The 15,713-nt window shown below is 40.8% G+C and overlaps 1 protein-coding gene across 1 annotated transcript in view; it reads left to right on the top strand.

The window, feature by feature from the left end:
• LOC103254808 (importin subunit alpha-5) overlaps positions 1-15,713 on the top strand; it is a 61,866-nt gene that overhangs the window by 304 nt on the left and 45,849 nt on the right. The window contains exon 2 of the mRNA XM_008052797.2: positions 13,496-13,629. Within this exon, the coding sequence (XP_008050988.1) occupies positions 13,501-13,629 (129 nt within the window). The 5' untranslated portion in view covers positions 13,496-13,500. The remainder of the gene's footprint in view (positions 1-13,495; positions 13,630-15,713) is intronic.

The following is a 15,713-nucleotide window of genomic DNA, read 5'->3' as shown; positions in this document are numbered from 1 at the left end:
GAAGGGACCGTCTCGGGCGTTGACAAGTTACGGCCCGGGCCGGGGCCGGAGGTTCGGAGGAAGGTGGGGGAGCGGGCGGCGAAGACGCGCGGCTGCAGTGTGCAGATGTCATAACCACCCGGCCCGGAGCGGCTGACGGGGGTGTGGTAATTATAGGAATGACAGAACTTGGTCTGCACACGGCGCGTGGAAGCGAGGATGCGAGGGGAACTGCGGAGGGGTAGGTGAGGCCCCACTCGGGAGGAGAGTCGGCATGGCGTGTTCAGGGTTGAATGCTTGCTTCCTGTTACACGGGTTTTTTGGGTGGTGGGGTGGGGGTCTCGCTCTGTTGTCCAGGCTGGAGTGCAGTGGGTGATCACAGCCCACCGCCGCCTCGACTTCCTGGGCTCAGGCGATCCTTCCCCCTCAGCCTCCCGAGTAGCGAGGACTACAGGCGCGCGCCACCACGCCCAACTAATTTTTGGATTTTTTTTGGGTAGAGACGAGGTCTCGCTATGTTGCCTAGGCTAGTTTCCAACTCCTGGGCTCAACACCTCGGCCTCTCTGTTGGGATTACAGGCATGAGCCTCCGTGCCTGGCCCCTTGTTACACTTTTAAATGAATGGTCTCAAAGTATTTTCATTTTAAGGTTTAAACTCAGAATAAGTGATTGCGAAGTGCTTTGTTTTGTTTTGAGTTTAGAGATGGGATCTTGCTATGTTGCCTGGGCTGTACTTGGAACTCCTAGGCTCAGGCGATCCTCCACTTCAGCCTTTTGAGTGGCTGGGTGCCTAGCTCTTAAATTTTTTTTCCCCTAAAACGTACTATTAATATTACTAACGTTTTCATCTTTTTTTTTTTTTCTTAAATAATTGGTTTCTTCAAGACCTCTGACAGCTGTCAGTGAGTAGGTGTGATTTTTGCCCCCACTTGTTGTTTCAAAGCTCTTTTTTTTTTCTTGTTTTAAAGAGACTGGGTCTTGCTCTGCTGTCCCGGCTGGAGTGCAGTGTAACCTCGACCTTTTGGGCTCAAGCAGTCCTCCCATCTCAGCCTCCCGAGTAGCAGGGACTACAGACACGGGCCACCATGCCCGACTGTTTTTATTGTTTTAGTGTTATTTTTTGTAGAAATAGGGTCTCGCTATGTTGCCCAAGCTTGTCTGGAGCTCCTGGCCCAAGCAGTTCTCCTGCTTCAGCCTCCCAAAACATGCTGGGATTACAGGCCTGAGGCTCATTCTTGACATTGTTTTTTTTCCTAACTTGTTCTTGGATTTGTAATAGTTTGAAAGTAATCCACAAGCTATCTCCTCCATTTTAAAGATCGAAGAGATGAAAATTTAGTTTTTTAAAGAAAAATGAGAATGAGTTCTATTGTATTTTTACTGAATTTATTCTTGGAAGGGACTGTTTTTTGCTTATAGGAGATTTTAAGATGGAGGGCATGACAGAAAGTAAAGGAATGAATATTTATTGAGCTCTTTTCCAGGTATTGTGTTAAGTGCTTTGCATATGTTAAAACATTTAGGCTGGGTGGGGTGGCTCATGCCTGCCATTCCAGAATTTTGGGAGGCTGAGGCAGGTGGATTGCTTGAGTCCGGGAGTTTGAGACCAGCCTGGACAACATGGTGAAACCTCGTCGACCAAAAAAAAAAAATTAGCCAGGCGTGGTGGCAGGCGCCTGTAGTCCCTTAGGATACTGAGGTGGAAGGATTGCCTGAGCCTGGGAGATCAAGGCTGTCTTGAGCTATGATTGTCATATTCATGCCACTGCACTTCACTGTGGGTAACAGAGTGAGACCCTGACTTTAGAAAAATAAAAATTCTTACAGTAATTCTGAAATAGATGTTAATTTTTCTATTTTCACATGTGAAAGGATTGAAGGTCAGAGACATTAAGTAACTACTTACTTAAGGTCATCCAGCTCTTGTTAGAACCAACCTTAGAATCAAAAGTCTCTGCCATTTTAAAAATAATTTTTCCTCTCCTTTCATACTTCTTGATAGTGTTTCTTTATTTAATTCATTCATTCAGTGAATACTTACAGAATGATCCTGTGTCTGAGACTACGGATATAGTTGTAATCAAGACACTGACCCTGTTCTCATGGAATTGATAGGGTAGCAGGGAAGACTAACAAATAATACAAATATTGACTGCATGACAGTTTATCAGTTGTTATAATTGAGCAGAAACTATAAAGCACTTTACTAAATAGCAAAGGAAGTTCAAATAGAAGCAGAAAACATAAGCTTTGAGGAACTTATAGTCCTCAAGGGAAGCAAAACATACATTTATAAAAACCTAGAATAAGCTAAATGACAAATAAATGCATCACCTGAAATCAGTATACTTGCATTGTTACTTTATAATGTGGTTGTAATAAAAGTTTCTTCACAGAACTATGATTTAATATTACATATCTTGACTTTCACCAAGAATTGATATATAACAAAGGGGGCCATGAGAAAAATCTTTTCTTCAGTGCTATCTAAGACACTTTCTGTTTTATTTACTAGTCCCTATAAAATACAGACCTTAGAGACAAATTTTTCTAAGACCCCAGTGCTAGCCCTTTTCCTTTCCTTTTTTTTTGTTTTTTTAAAGGAAATGACTGCTTTTTATTAGGTTATTTTTGTTTTGTAAGCCATCCTGTTTCTTTTTATTACATTGACTGTCAGAAGGCTCAGAGCTGTGTTCAATTTTTGTAATTTTCCTTAGTCTCAACTATGTTATGAATTATTTTATACCAAATAGTCTCAGAATTGCTCTCAGTTGTTTCCTAGATTATTATTTTTTTCTCTGTTGCTCTAGATTATTTTGTCCTTTTACTTTTTCCCTTACATTTGATAGTTGGGTTATACCTTTTTCTTCTTATCCCCTGTTTTTCAGCAGTGTTTGTTGAACTAATGATAAAATTGAATCTTTTTTTTTTTTGAGTTGGAGTCTCTCACTCTGTCGTCCAGACTGGAGTGCAGTGGCCGCTTTGGCCACCACAGCCTCGACCTGCTGGGCTCCAGCGATCCTTCCGCCTCAGCCTTCCAAGTAGCTGGAACTACAGGCATGCGCTACCATGCCCGGCTAATTTTTTGAATTATTGTAGAGATGAGGTCTCGCCAAGTTGGCCAGGTGGGTCTCGAACCTGCAGGCTTAGGCAATCCACTCACCTCAGCCTTCCAAAGGCGTGGGATTACAGGCTGAGCCACCGAGCCCGGCTGATAAAATTGAATCTTAATGATTTTTGGTATCTGTGCTTTTAAGACTGCCAAATTGTTTTTAGAAGTATATATGAATACTGTATATAAAATCAATCTAGACCTTTGATTAGCCATGCAAGTAAAAATGACTGACCTAGTGATAAAGATAATCCCCTGTTATTATTCTCTTTGTTTTAAGATATCCTTGTGCTTTGCAGAGAGTTACTAATTTAGCCATAATAATAGAAGAAAACATTGGAAAGGGTAAACAATTCAGTTAGCTGATTTGGGCTGATTTCTTTCTTCTCTTGCTGCAATAAGTAGGAGATGGCCCCAGTTAGGGCCTGCATTAGAAAACTTTGAGATCATACATTGAAAGAGCAGGGATGAAGACTGATGGAATGTACAGTTTTTTGTTTGTTTGTTTGTTTTTAAAAAATGTTACAATCTTACAAAACAGACCTACATGAAAAAGCAGTTCTGTCCTAGTGTTGTAGACTAATTGGGACAGTTCTTGAGAGCAGGCAGTAATCCAGAATGTGGATAATGGGATAATCTCCTTCATATAACAAGAATAATACTGCCCTTCATATACAAAGATAAGTCTGCTTACTCATCATGATTGATTTTCCAGCACGAGGAGGGTTATGTGCTGAGTTGCCATGAGTCTCTCTCTATACTCTGTGACAAGGCAGCTTGGGGTCAGAGTAGGGTTTGTAGCTAGGGAACAGAAACAGCCACAGAAACATCTATTGATGGGGTCAAGCTCTACATAGGTGTTGCCCCCACCCTCATATCAGGTGCTTTCACTTAATTGTTATTGCAAAACTACTTGGATGTGGTTGGGTAACTTGCCCCACTTCACAGAATAAGTAGTGGAGTTGGGATTCAAATGTAGGGCTGTTTGTACTATGCTCACATCAATCACTAAAGCTTGATTTATTAGCAGTACAGTCTCTTTGGCAGCATAAACTGGATGTAGCTTGTTTAACATCATCAGATAATGCTGTGTTCTGTTTTTTCTTATATCTGAATATATTGTGATCGTTTTCTATAACGAAACCCTCATTTTGGAACTTTTAGGTTGTTTACAGTTTTTCACTAGAATAGTCATACTGCAGTGAAAATTCTTAAACATACTGCTGGTCTTATTTCCTTTGTGTACATTCTGAAAGTGGAATTATTGAATTCCTCAGATCCTTGACAAATATTTTTCTTTAAATGTTTTGACTTTTTTTTTTTTGAGTCTGTCTCACAGTGTCATCCAGGCCGGAGTGCAGTGGATTGTTCACAGCGCACTGCAACCTCAAACTCCTGGGCTCAGGCAATCCTTTCACCTTAGCCTCCTGAGTAGCTGGGACTACAGGTGCATGCCGCCACACCTGCCTAATATTTTGACTTATTGCAGAGAACATGGGTTTCACTATGTTGACCAGACTGGTCTCAAACTTCTGGGCTCAAGTGATCCTCCCGCCTTGGCCTTCCAGAGTGCTGGGATTACAGACTCAAGCCTCTGTGCCTGATCTCAAATGTTTTGATATTGAGAACATCTTTTAAGAACCTCCCAGGTTGGGAACCTATAGATAATAGAACGTGGATCAGAATTCGGGTCAAAAGAAGACTATCCGAAGGTGGGCTGGTGAAAGAAAATACGCATTTCTGGATTATGAATGCCTGTGAATCATGTCTGCAGCATTGATTTCTCACAGGAAAGACTTATGCAAGGTTTTTCAAACTTTGCTTTCATTGAATACTTATATACAGTTAGTAAAATAAAGGTACTCCTTAGTTGTATTAAAAGAAAAGAATGGGTAAGATATTGCAATTATTTAAACCCATAACTTGCTTACTTGGTAGTCATATGTTCTTGTAGTTTTGGTTTTTAATATTAAATGTACATCATATTTTCTAATAAAATTGTGCCTGATTTGTATGACGGAATTAAGTATATTTGCATTTCAAGGTGTCCCACAAAGAGTATTGTGAATTTTAAATATTCTGAACATTTGGAATGTGTTTGAGACTTACTGATAGGATGGGTTGACTTAGGACATTGTGAATATATAAAATCTTGAGTATAGTAAAACTGTAAGATATTTACACGCAGTGTGTTTTGGGGTATAGATTGGTGGAGAATGGAGACAGTACTGAATGAATCAAGACAGGAATTTTGTAGACAAAGAAATTCAAACTTGGTAAGAAGTGCTAAAGACATTGTAGGTCCTTATCCATTGAAGTAATATAGTAAAAAAGGTGTTGAGATTTATCTGAGAATTGTGTGAAGGATGTATTGAAGAGCAAAGTCTGAAGTAAGGAAGGGTGGTTTAGAGCTGTTGCTGTTATCTAGATATAGGATGACAAGGGCCTGGACTAGACTAGCGGCAGAGAATACACAGGAACAGATAAAATCAAGCACTTTGGATGGAATAAGCAATATTTGATCATTGACTAAATGGACATGAAGGAGAAACTGGGGAATCTCCTTTTGAAAAAATAGAATACATTTCTGTTTTAATAGTTTTGTTTCTTGTTTTTAAAGTTTATTGCTTTTTTGGCTTTATTTTTCTAGAAAACAAGAGGAAGTTTAGGTATAATGGCTTTAATTTTAAAGACTTCTAGTTCCTGAGAGGGTATTTTGGAAAGTAATTGACAGTAAAGGTAACAATTTTTTTTTGAGTTGGAGTCTTCACTCTGTCGCCCGGGCTTAGTGCAGTGGCACACTCATGACCACCCCAGCGTACATCTGCTGGGTTCCGATGATCCTTCTGCCGCAGCCTTCCAAGTAGCCAGAACTACAGGCGTGTGCTACCATGCCTGGCTAATTTTTTATTATTGTAGAGATGAGGTCTCGCCAAGTTATCCAGGCTGGTCTCCAACCCGCGGGCTCAGGCAATCCACTTGCCTTGCCCTCCCAAAGTGCTGGGATTACAGACTGAGCCACCGAGTTTGGCCAACAATTTTTAATTAATAGCCTAGGTGATAATATTCTAAACATTTTTATTTTTTGATTTGGGGGTCTTACTCTGTTGTCCAGGCTGGAGTGCAGTGGCACAATCATCACTTACTGCAGCCTTAACCTTCTGAACTAGACAATCCTTCCACCTCAGCCTCTGAGTAACTAGGACTTAAGGCATACGCCACCATGCTCAGCTTATTTCTTTGATTTTTGTAAAGACGAGGTCTTGCTATATTTCCTAGGCTGGTCTCAAACTCCAGGGCTCAAGCAATCCTCTCGCGTTGGCCTCTCAGAGTACTAGGATTACTGGTGTAAACCAACATGCCAGGCCTAAAATTTTAAATGTTCATACCTTTTGGTTCCACTGTTAGATTTCATTAATGGATATACTTTTACAAATATACATAAGTACATGGAAAATAATACTTTTTTGCAGCACTGTGATAGAAAATTATCAGTTATGTATAGTCTGGTTATTTTGGTATAAAAATTAATAATATAGTTAAAAGATGATTTAACTCTATAAATGTTGATAAGGAAACTAGTCCAAAGTTGAAGCAAAATGCAAAACTGTCTAAATTATTCCATCAGTGTACAATAAAAAACCAGAAAGATGTGTATACTTTTATGAGGATACACAGAGAACTTGATGGTGGTTTTCTTTGGAAACCAAAGGAGAGACACTTGCATACTTCTTTTTGTTCCCTTCCATATTTAGATTATTTTTTAAAGAATTCTGATCCTTTTCATTATTTAAAATGGAAGAATACAGTCTTCTCTCGGTATAACTAGAGGATTGGTTCCAGGATCCCCACATATATCAGAATCCTCCTATTCAAGTCCTACAGTCAGTCTTGTAGAACCTGCCTGTGCGAAAAATTGGCCCTCTGTTTACGCAGGTTTCGCATTCTACAAATACTGTGAATCCTGCAGTTTTTGATCTGTGCATAAGTGGACCTGCGCAAGTTCAAACCTGTATTGATAAAGTTTGGTTGGGTGCCCCCTCCAAATCTCATGTTCAAATGTAATTCCCAATGCGCGTTCTAGTGGGAGGTGACATGAGGGTGGATCCCTCATGAATGGTGTGGTGGCATTCTCACGATAATGAGTGAGTTCTTGCTCTATTAGTTCTTGCAAGAGTTGGTTGTTTAAAAGAGCCTGGCACCTCCTCCTTTCCCTCTTGCTTCTTCTCTGGCCATGTGACAAGTCTGCTCCCCTTTGACTCCCCACCATAATTGTAGGCTTCTTGATGCATCATAAGAAGCAGATATAGGCTATATCTGCTTCTTATGATGCATCAAGAAGCCTACAATCAGAGGGGAAATCAGAAAATACTTTGAGATATTTGAAAATGAAGATCTCATAGGAAACTTATAGATGCAGCTAAAGTGGAGCTTAAAGGGAAATTTAGTTGTGAGTGCCTTTATTAGAAAAGAAGAAAGATCTCAAATCAATAATCTAACCTTTTTAAGTCGCTGAAAAAAAAGCAGAGTGAGTGTAAAGTAAGCAGAGGAAGCAAATAATAAAGAGTAGAGTGGGTTGGGTATGGTGGCTCATGCCTGTAATCCTAGCACTGTAGGCGGCTGAGACAGGAGGATCACTTGAGCCTAGGTGTTCTAGACCAGGCTGGGCAACATAGCAAGACTTCGCCTCTACAAAAAATTTTTTAAAAAGTTAGCTGGGGTATGGTGGTGCACTCTTGTAGTCCCAGCTACTTGGGGGTCTGAGGCGGAAGGATCCCCTGAGCCCTGGAGGTTGAGACTGTAGTGAGCTGAGATCATGCCATTGCACTCTAGCCTGGGTGGCAGAGATCCTGACTCAAAAGAAGAAGAAAAAGAGTAGAAATAAATATAGAATAGGAAAATAATTGAGAAGGTTAATGAAAACAAAAACTAGTTATTTAGTAAGATAAACAAACCTGACAAACTTTTACCAAAAAAAAAAAAAAAGACTCAAGTTCTTTTGAAGCAGAAAGAAGGGACATTACTAGTAACCTTGTAAAAATTCTAAAAGATGATAAGAAATACTATTAACTGTTGTATTCCAATACATTAAATGGATTTGATGAAGTGGACAGATTTTTAGAAAGACAAGTGGAATATACTTACAACAAATGAAGACGTTGATCTAGTAGTCAAACTGCCTACAAAGAAAAGTCCAGACCTATATGGTTTCACTGCTGAATTCTACCAGACATTTAAAGAATTATTCCAATCTTCATAAACTCTTGCAAAAGATAGAGGAGGGAATACTTCCCAACTCATTTTATAAAGCCAGTATTACTCTGATACCAAAACCAAAGACATCATGAGAAAACTATAGACCAATATCTCTTATAAATATGAACATAAGAATACTCAGCAACATACTATACTAGCAAACTGAATTCAACAGTGTATAAAAAGACATGTACATTAGTGACCAAGTGAGATTTATCTCAGAAATGCAGTGATATCTTAAGGTTAAAACGACAACAAAAAATTAGCCAGGCATAGTGGCTCACGCCTGTAATCCCAGCATTTTGGAAGGCAGAGGCGAGAGGATTGTCTGAACCCAGGGGTTCAAGACCAGCCTGGGCAACTTGGCAAGACCTCATCTCTGCAATAAATAAATTAGTTGAGCATAGTGGCGCATGCCTGTAGTTCAGCTCCTTGGAAGGCTGAAGCAGAAGGACCGCCTGAGCCCAGCAGGACGAGGCTGCAGTAGCCGTGAGCATGCCACTATACTCCAGCCTGGGTGACAGAGTGAGACTCCAATGCAAACAAAACAAAACCAGTTAATGAAATGTACCAGTAAAATTAAAAAGAAAAAGGAAACCGGACATGGTGGTGTGTGCCTGTAGTTTCAACTGCTCAGGAGGCTGAGGCTGGAGGATCACTTGAGCCTAGGACTTCAAGGCCTTGAGGCATGATGACCATACCTGGGAATACTTACTGCAGTCCAGCCTGGACAATATAGTGAGCCCTCACCTCTTAAAAAAGAAAAAAGAAAAGAAAAACAAAAACTATTGTTATATCAATAGACAGAGGATGCCTTTGACTCCAACACCCTTTAATGATAAATACAACTAGGAATAGGAATGAACTTCTCAACATGATAAAGGGCAAAAAGGCATCCACAAAACATCCAAAGATAACATTATACTTAATGGTAAAAAGTCTGGTTGCTTTCCTCAAAGATCTGAAGACAAGAAAGATTGTCTACTCTTTCAGCTTTTTTTTTTTTTTCCCTAAGACAGCACTTTGCTGTGTTGTTCAGACTGGAGGGCAGTGGAATGATCATATCTCACGGCTGCTTTGAACTCCTGGGTTCCAGTGAACTTCCTGCTTCAGCCTTCTGAGTAGCTAGGACTGCAGGCGTCTGACACTGCACCCAGCTGATTTTTTTTTTTTGGTGGAGACACGGGGTCTCACTATGTTGCTCAGGGTGCAGTGCAATGAATGACATGATCACTGCTGCCTCAACTCCTGGCCGACCTCAAGCAACCCTCCTGCCTCAGCCTCTCAGTGTGCTAGGATTACAAGTGTGAGGCACTGTGCACAGCATCTCCACTTCTATTCAACATTGTGTTGGAAGCTGTAGCCAGGGAGGTTAGTCAAGAAAAAGAAAAAGCATTAAGACTGGAAAGGGGCCAGGCATGGTGACTCACACCGATTGATAATCCTAGCACTTTGGGAGACTGAGGTGAGAGGATTGCCTGAGACCACAGGTTTGAGACCAACCCGGGCAGCTTGCTGAGACCTCATCTCTACAATAAATAAAAAAATTAGTACTAAGATTTTTTTAGCTGATATATATGATGTCGTCTGCAAATAGAGATAGCTTTACTTCTTCCTTTCCAGTCTTTTTTTTTTTTTTTTTTTTTGAGTTAGAGTCTCACTCTGTTGCCCAGGCTCGATCTGCTGGGCTCAGGTGACCCTTCCGCCTCAGCCTTCCAAGTAGCTGGAACTACAGTCTCTATTTATTGATGACATGATGTATATCAGCTAAAAAGTTTTAGTACTAATAAAGTTCAGCAAGATTGTAGGGTATAAGAGCAGTATGCAAAAACCAATTCTATTTCTCTAGACTTGCAGTGAATACTCTGAAAATAAAATTATGAAAACAATTTCATTTTACAATGGTATAAAATAAAATACTTAGGAATAAATTTAGCGAAATAAATGTAAAACTTTGAAATTCACAAAACATCATAGAAATTAAGATAAAATAGAAAAAATGCAGCTTAAAGAGTTGTGAGTTTTAATTAACATTGTTAAGGTGACAGTATTTCCCAAATTGATCTATAGATGCAGTGTTCCTGCCAGAATCGCAGCTGACTTCTTTGCAAATAATGACAAACTAATTATGAAGTTCACATGGAATTGCAAGTGATCCAAAATAGCTAAAACAGCTAAAAAAAAAAAAAAAAAGGAACAAAAATACAAGTAAACTTTTCTGATTTCAAAGCTTATTACAAAGCATTGGTAATCAAGACTGTGGAAATGCCACAGTAATACACATATAGGACAATGGAATGGAATTGAGAATAAAGAAATTAAACTGTGTTGGGACAAAACTTGGAAATTATTTATAGAAAATTGTGTTTCTTATATGTTTAAACTTCAGTCACCTTCAAAGTACTCTCCGTTTGATGCAATACACCCATCGAGATGCTTTTCCCACTGCTCAAATACAGTTTTTTGAACTTGTCAATTTTAAGCGTTTTAGTGCTTCTGCTATTTTTGTTTCATCTCCTCCACATTGGCAAAATGTTTCTCTTTGAGAACTTTTTTCATCTGGGGCAACCAAAAAAAAAGTCACTTGAGGGTAGATTGGGGGAACAGGGAGGGTGAGGAACCAGAGGCAGGTCATGCCATTTTTGCTCAATAACTGCTGGACACTCAGTATGGTGTGGGCAGGTGCGTTGTCATTGTGGAAGGACCAGTCACCTGTTTGTCACAACAGGGGGCTTTTCTTCTGCACATCATGAGGCAGCTGTCTCAAAACTCTAGATAAAAGCTTTGGTTGACCATTTGATCTGGAGGAACAAATTTCGAGTATACTATAAGGGACCTGCTCCCCCCCCCCAAAAGATAATCCCAGGTTTTTTGGGGATTGTCTCATATATACCTCATATATGATTAACTGGTCATCAACAAGGGTGCAGTCATAGTCCGTTTGGGCTGCTATAACAAAATGCCATAGACGAGGTGGCTTATAAACAACATGAATCCATTTCTTAAGTTCTGGAGGCTGGGAAGTCCAGGATCAAAGCTCTGACAGATTTGGTGTCTGGTGAGAGCCTGCTTCCTCGTTCATAGATGGCTGTCTTTTTTTACTGTGCCCTCATGTGGCTGAAGGGGCAAGTGAGTGCTCTTGGGATCTCTTTTATAAGGGCTTTAATCCTGTTCATCCCCAGGGCTTCTCCTTCAGATACCATCACATTGGAAGTTGGGATTTAACATATGAATTTTGGGAGAGAGACACACTCAGTCTATAGCAAGTGCTAAGATTATTCAATGGAGAAAGCGGTCTTTTCAACAAATAGTGTTGGAGCAGCTGGATAGCCACATGCACAAGAATGAAGTTGGGTTCTTACCTCATGCCATAAATGGAGATTAACTCAAAATGAATCACAGACCTAAATGTAAGAGGTAAATCTCTCAGAAAGAAACATAGGGTTAAGGATTCTTAGATGTGATGCCAAAAGCATGAATAAGAAAAGAAAAAGAAGATGAATTTGGGCTTTATCAAAATTAAAACTTTTGTGCTGGCCAGGCTCAGTGGCTCAGCCTGTAATCCTAGCGCTTTGCGAGGCTAAGGTGAGTGGATTGCTTGAGCCCGCGGGTTTGAGACCAGCCCGGGCAACTTGGCGAGACCTCCTCTCTACAATAAATAAAAAAAAAAAAATAGCCAGCCGTGGTAGCACGTGCCTGTAGTTCCGGCTATTTGGAAGACTGAGGCGGAAGGATAGCCGAAGCCCAGGAGGTAGACACTGGGGTGGCTGTGAATGTGCTACTGCACTCCAGTCTGGGTGACGGGGAGAGAGACTCCAACTCAAAAATACACACAAAAAAACAAACAAAACAAAAAAATTTTTGTGTTTCAAGGGATGCCAAGAAAGTGAAAAGACAACCCTATAGATCATATTTGCAAAGGATTTCTGATAAGGTACTTTTACCTAGAATGATAAAGAGCACAATAATAAAAGGACAAATAACCTAATTTAAAAATGGGTAAAGGATCTGAATAAGCTTTGTTTTAGTGGGAGATAATCCAGTTATCAAATAAATATGCAAAATGATGCTCTATCTTATTAGTCACCAGGGAATTACAAATCAAAACCACAGTGAGATACCATTTCACACCCAGTAGGATGGTTTGAATCAAAAAGTTGTAATAGCAAAATGTTTCAAGGAAATGGAGAATTTGCAACCTTCATATCCTACTGATGGGAATAGAAAATGGTGCAGCCACTTTGGGAAAACAGTTGGACAGTCCTTAAGCAATTAAACGTAGCTGCCATATGACCCAGCAGTTCCACTCCTAGGTATGTACCCAATAGGTATGAAAACATATCTGTACAAAACTTGGCCACAAATATTTGTAGAAGCATTCGTAGTAGCTGAAAAGTGGAAACAGCCCAAATGTCCTTCATATGAGTGGATAAATACAATTGAGTATATACATATAATGGTATATTACTCAGCCATAAAAAGGAATTAAATACTAGTATGCTATAACATGATTGAGCCTTGAAAACATTCTAAGAACCCAGCCACAAAAAGATTACATATTATATGATTCTGTTCAAATGAAATGTCCAGAATAGGAATGATAGCTGAACAAGATTTCTTTTTTTTTTTTCCTTTCTTTTTCTTTTTTCTTTTTGTTTTTTAGTTGGAGTCCCACTCTGTCGCCCAGGCTGGAGTGCAGTAGCACACTCAAAGCTTCTGCAGCCTCAAACTGCTAGGCTCAGGCGATCCTTCCACCTCAGCCTTCCAAGTAGCTGGAACTACAAGCATGCGCCACCGTGCCCAGCTAATTTTTTAATTTTATTATAAGACATGAGGCCTTGCCCACTTACCCAGACTGGTCACAAACCACTAGGCTCAGGAAATCCTCTTACTTCTGCCTCCCAAAGTTCTAGAATTAAAGGTGCGAGTCACCATGCCTGACCAAGATTTCTTTTCAAAGTGAAAATGTTCTTAAATTCATTGTTGTGGTGGTTGCACAAGCTGTGAATACACTAAAAACTGTTGAATTGTACATTTTAATAAAACTGTTAAAAACAAAGTAACCATTTCTGGTGTTCCTTTGTGGGTAGAATAACAGCTCTTTATAGTAGGCTTATCTTTTCTTTCCCTCGCTTTTCTTCTTGTAGGAATCATGACCACCCCAGGAAAAGAAAATTTTCGCCTGAAAAGTTACAAGAACAAATCTCTGAATCCTGATGAGATGCGCAGGAGGAGAGAGGAAGAAGGACTGCAGTTACGCAAACAGAAAAGAGAGGAGCAGGTAACTCCTTTGCCTTTATTCATTTCCTTTAAGAGCTTAATGTTCCATTTTAAGCCTGAAAATTTCCTTCCTTCCTTTATTTATATTTTTATTTATTTTTATTTTTTGAGTTGGAGTCTCACTCTGTTGCCCAGCCTGGAGTACAGTGGCGTGCTCGTGGCCACTGCAACCTCATCCTGCCTGCTGGGCTCAGGTGATCCTTCCACCTCAACCTTCCAAGTAACTGGAAATACAAGTGCATGCTACCACACCTGCTAATTTTTTGATTTATTGTAGTGACGAGGTCTCACCAAGTTGCCTAGGCTGGTCTCAAACCTCTGGGCTCAGGTAATCCTCTTGCCTTGTCTTCCCAAAGTGTTGGAATTACAGGCTTGAGCCACCACACCCAGCCTCCTTCCTTTATTTTTTATTATTATTATTTTTTTTGAGTTGGAATCTCACTCTGTCGCCCAGACTGGAGTGCAGTGACCGCTCCCAGCCACCGCAGCCTCGACCTGCTGGGCTCCGGCGTTTCTTCTGCCTCAGCCTTCCAAGTAGCTGGAACTACAGGTGCGTGCTACCACACCCAGCTAATTTTTTTTTTTTTTGAGTTGCAGTCTCACTCTGTCGCCCGGACTGGAGTGCAGTGGCCGCTCCTGGCCACTGCAGCCTCGACCTGCTGGGCTCCGGCTATCCTTCCGCCTCAGCCTTCCAAGTAGCTGGAACTACAGGCGTGCACTACCACGCCTGGCTAACTTTTGATTTATTGTAGAGATGAGGTCTCATCAAGTTACCCAGGCGGGTCTTGAACCCGCAGGCTCAGGCAATCCACTCACCTCAGCCTCCCAAAGGCGCAGGATTACAGGCTGAGCCACCAAGCTCAGCTTAAATTTTTTGATTTATTGTAGAGATGAGGTCTCACCAAGTGGCCCAGGCGGGTCTTGAACCCGCGGGCTCAGGCAATCCACTCACCTCAGCCTCCCAAAGCGTGGGATTACAGGCTGAGCCACCGAGCCCAGCTTCTTCCTTTATTTTTAACGATGCATGTGTACATATATTTCCCCTGCCACCTATAAAATCAACACTTTTTGTGGTGAAGGGGAGGAAGTACTAAAAAGTGGTATACAAGGATGAGGAAAACTCTCAGGTTCTCATTCTCTTAATATTACCACTGTTTAACATTTTAAGACTGAAACTACCTTTCTTTTTTTTTGTAATGAAATCTAGTCTTTATATGTATATTTCCCCCTCCATCTATAAAATCAATTTTTTTTGGCGTAAGGCAGAGAAAGTACTGAAAAATGGTATACAGGAATGGGGAAATCTCTCAAGTTCTCATTTTCTCAATATAACCACCGTTTAATATTTTAAGACTGAAATTGCCGTTTTTCCAATGATATATAGTCTTTATATGTACATTCCCCCCCACCTATAAAAGCAACACTTTTTGGGATGAGGCAAAGGTAGTACTGAAAAGTAGTATGCAGGAATGGGGAGATCTCTCAGCTTCTCATTTTCTCAATATAACCACTGTTTAAAATTTTGGCCTAGCTGGGACTGGTGGCTCAGCCTGTAATCCCGTGCTTTGGGAGGCTGAGGTGAGTGGATTGCCAGAGCCAGCAGGTTCAAAACCCACCTGGGCAACTTGACGAGACCTCATCTCTACAATAAATCAAAAGAGTAGCTGGGCATGGTAGCGTGCGCCTGTAGTCCCAGCTACTTACTTTTACTTGGAAGGCTGAGGCAGAAGGATCGCCAGAGCCCAGACCGTCAAGGCTGCGGTGACCGGGAGTGGCCACTGCACTCCAGTCTGGGTGACAGAGTAAGACTCCAACTCAAAAAAAAAAAAAAAGTTTTGGCCTGTTTTTAGTGTATTCTTTTTCTTTTTGAGTTGGAGTCTCTCCGTCGCACAGGCTGGAGTGCTGTGGCATGCTCACTGTCACCCCAGCATAGATCTGCTGGGCTCTCGTGATCCTTTCGCCTCAGCATTCCAAGCAGCCAGAACTATAGGCGTGCTCTACCACGCCCGGCTAATTTTTTTTATTATTTATTGTAGAGAGGAGGTCTCGCTAAGTTGCCCAGGCTGGTCTTGAACCTGCGGGTTC

The sequence above is a fragment of the Carlito syrichta genome, unplaced genomic scaffold, assembly GCF_000164805.1.
Source record: "Carlito syrichta isolate Samal-C Ts95f unplaced genomic scaffold, Tarsius_syrichta-2.0.1 Scaffold287526, whole genome shotgun sequence".
Lineage (NCBI taxonomy): Eukaryota > Metazoa > Chordata > Mammalia > Primates > Tarsiidae > Carlito > Carlito syrichta.
This window is presented reverse-complemented; position numbering and strand designations above follow the sequence as displayed.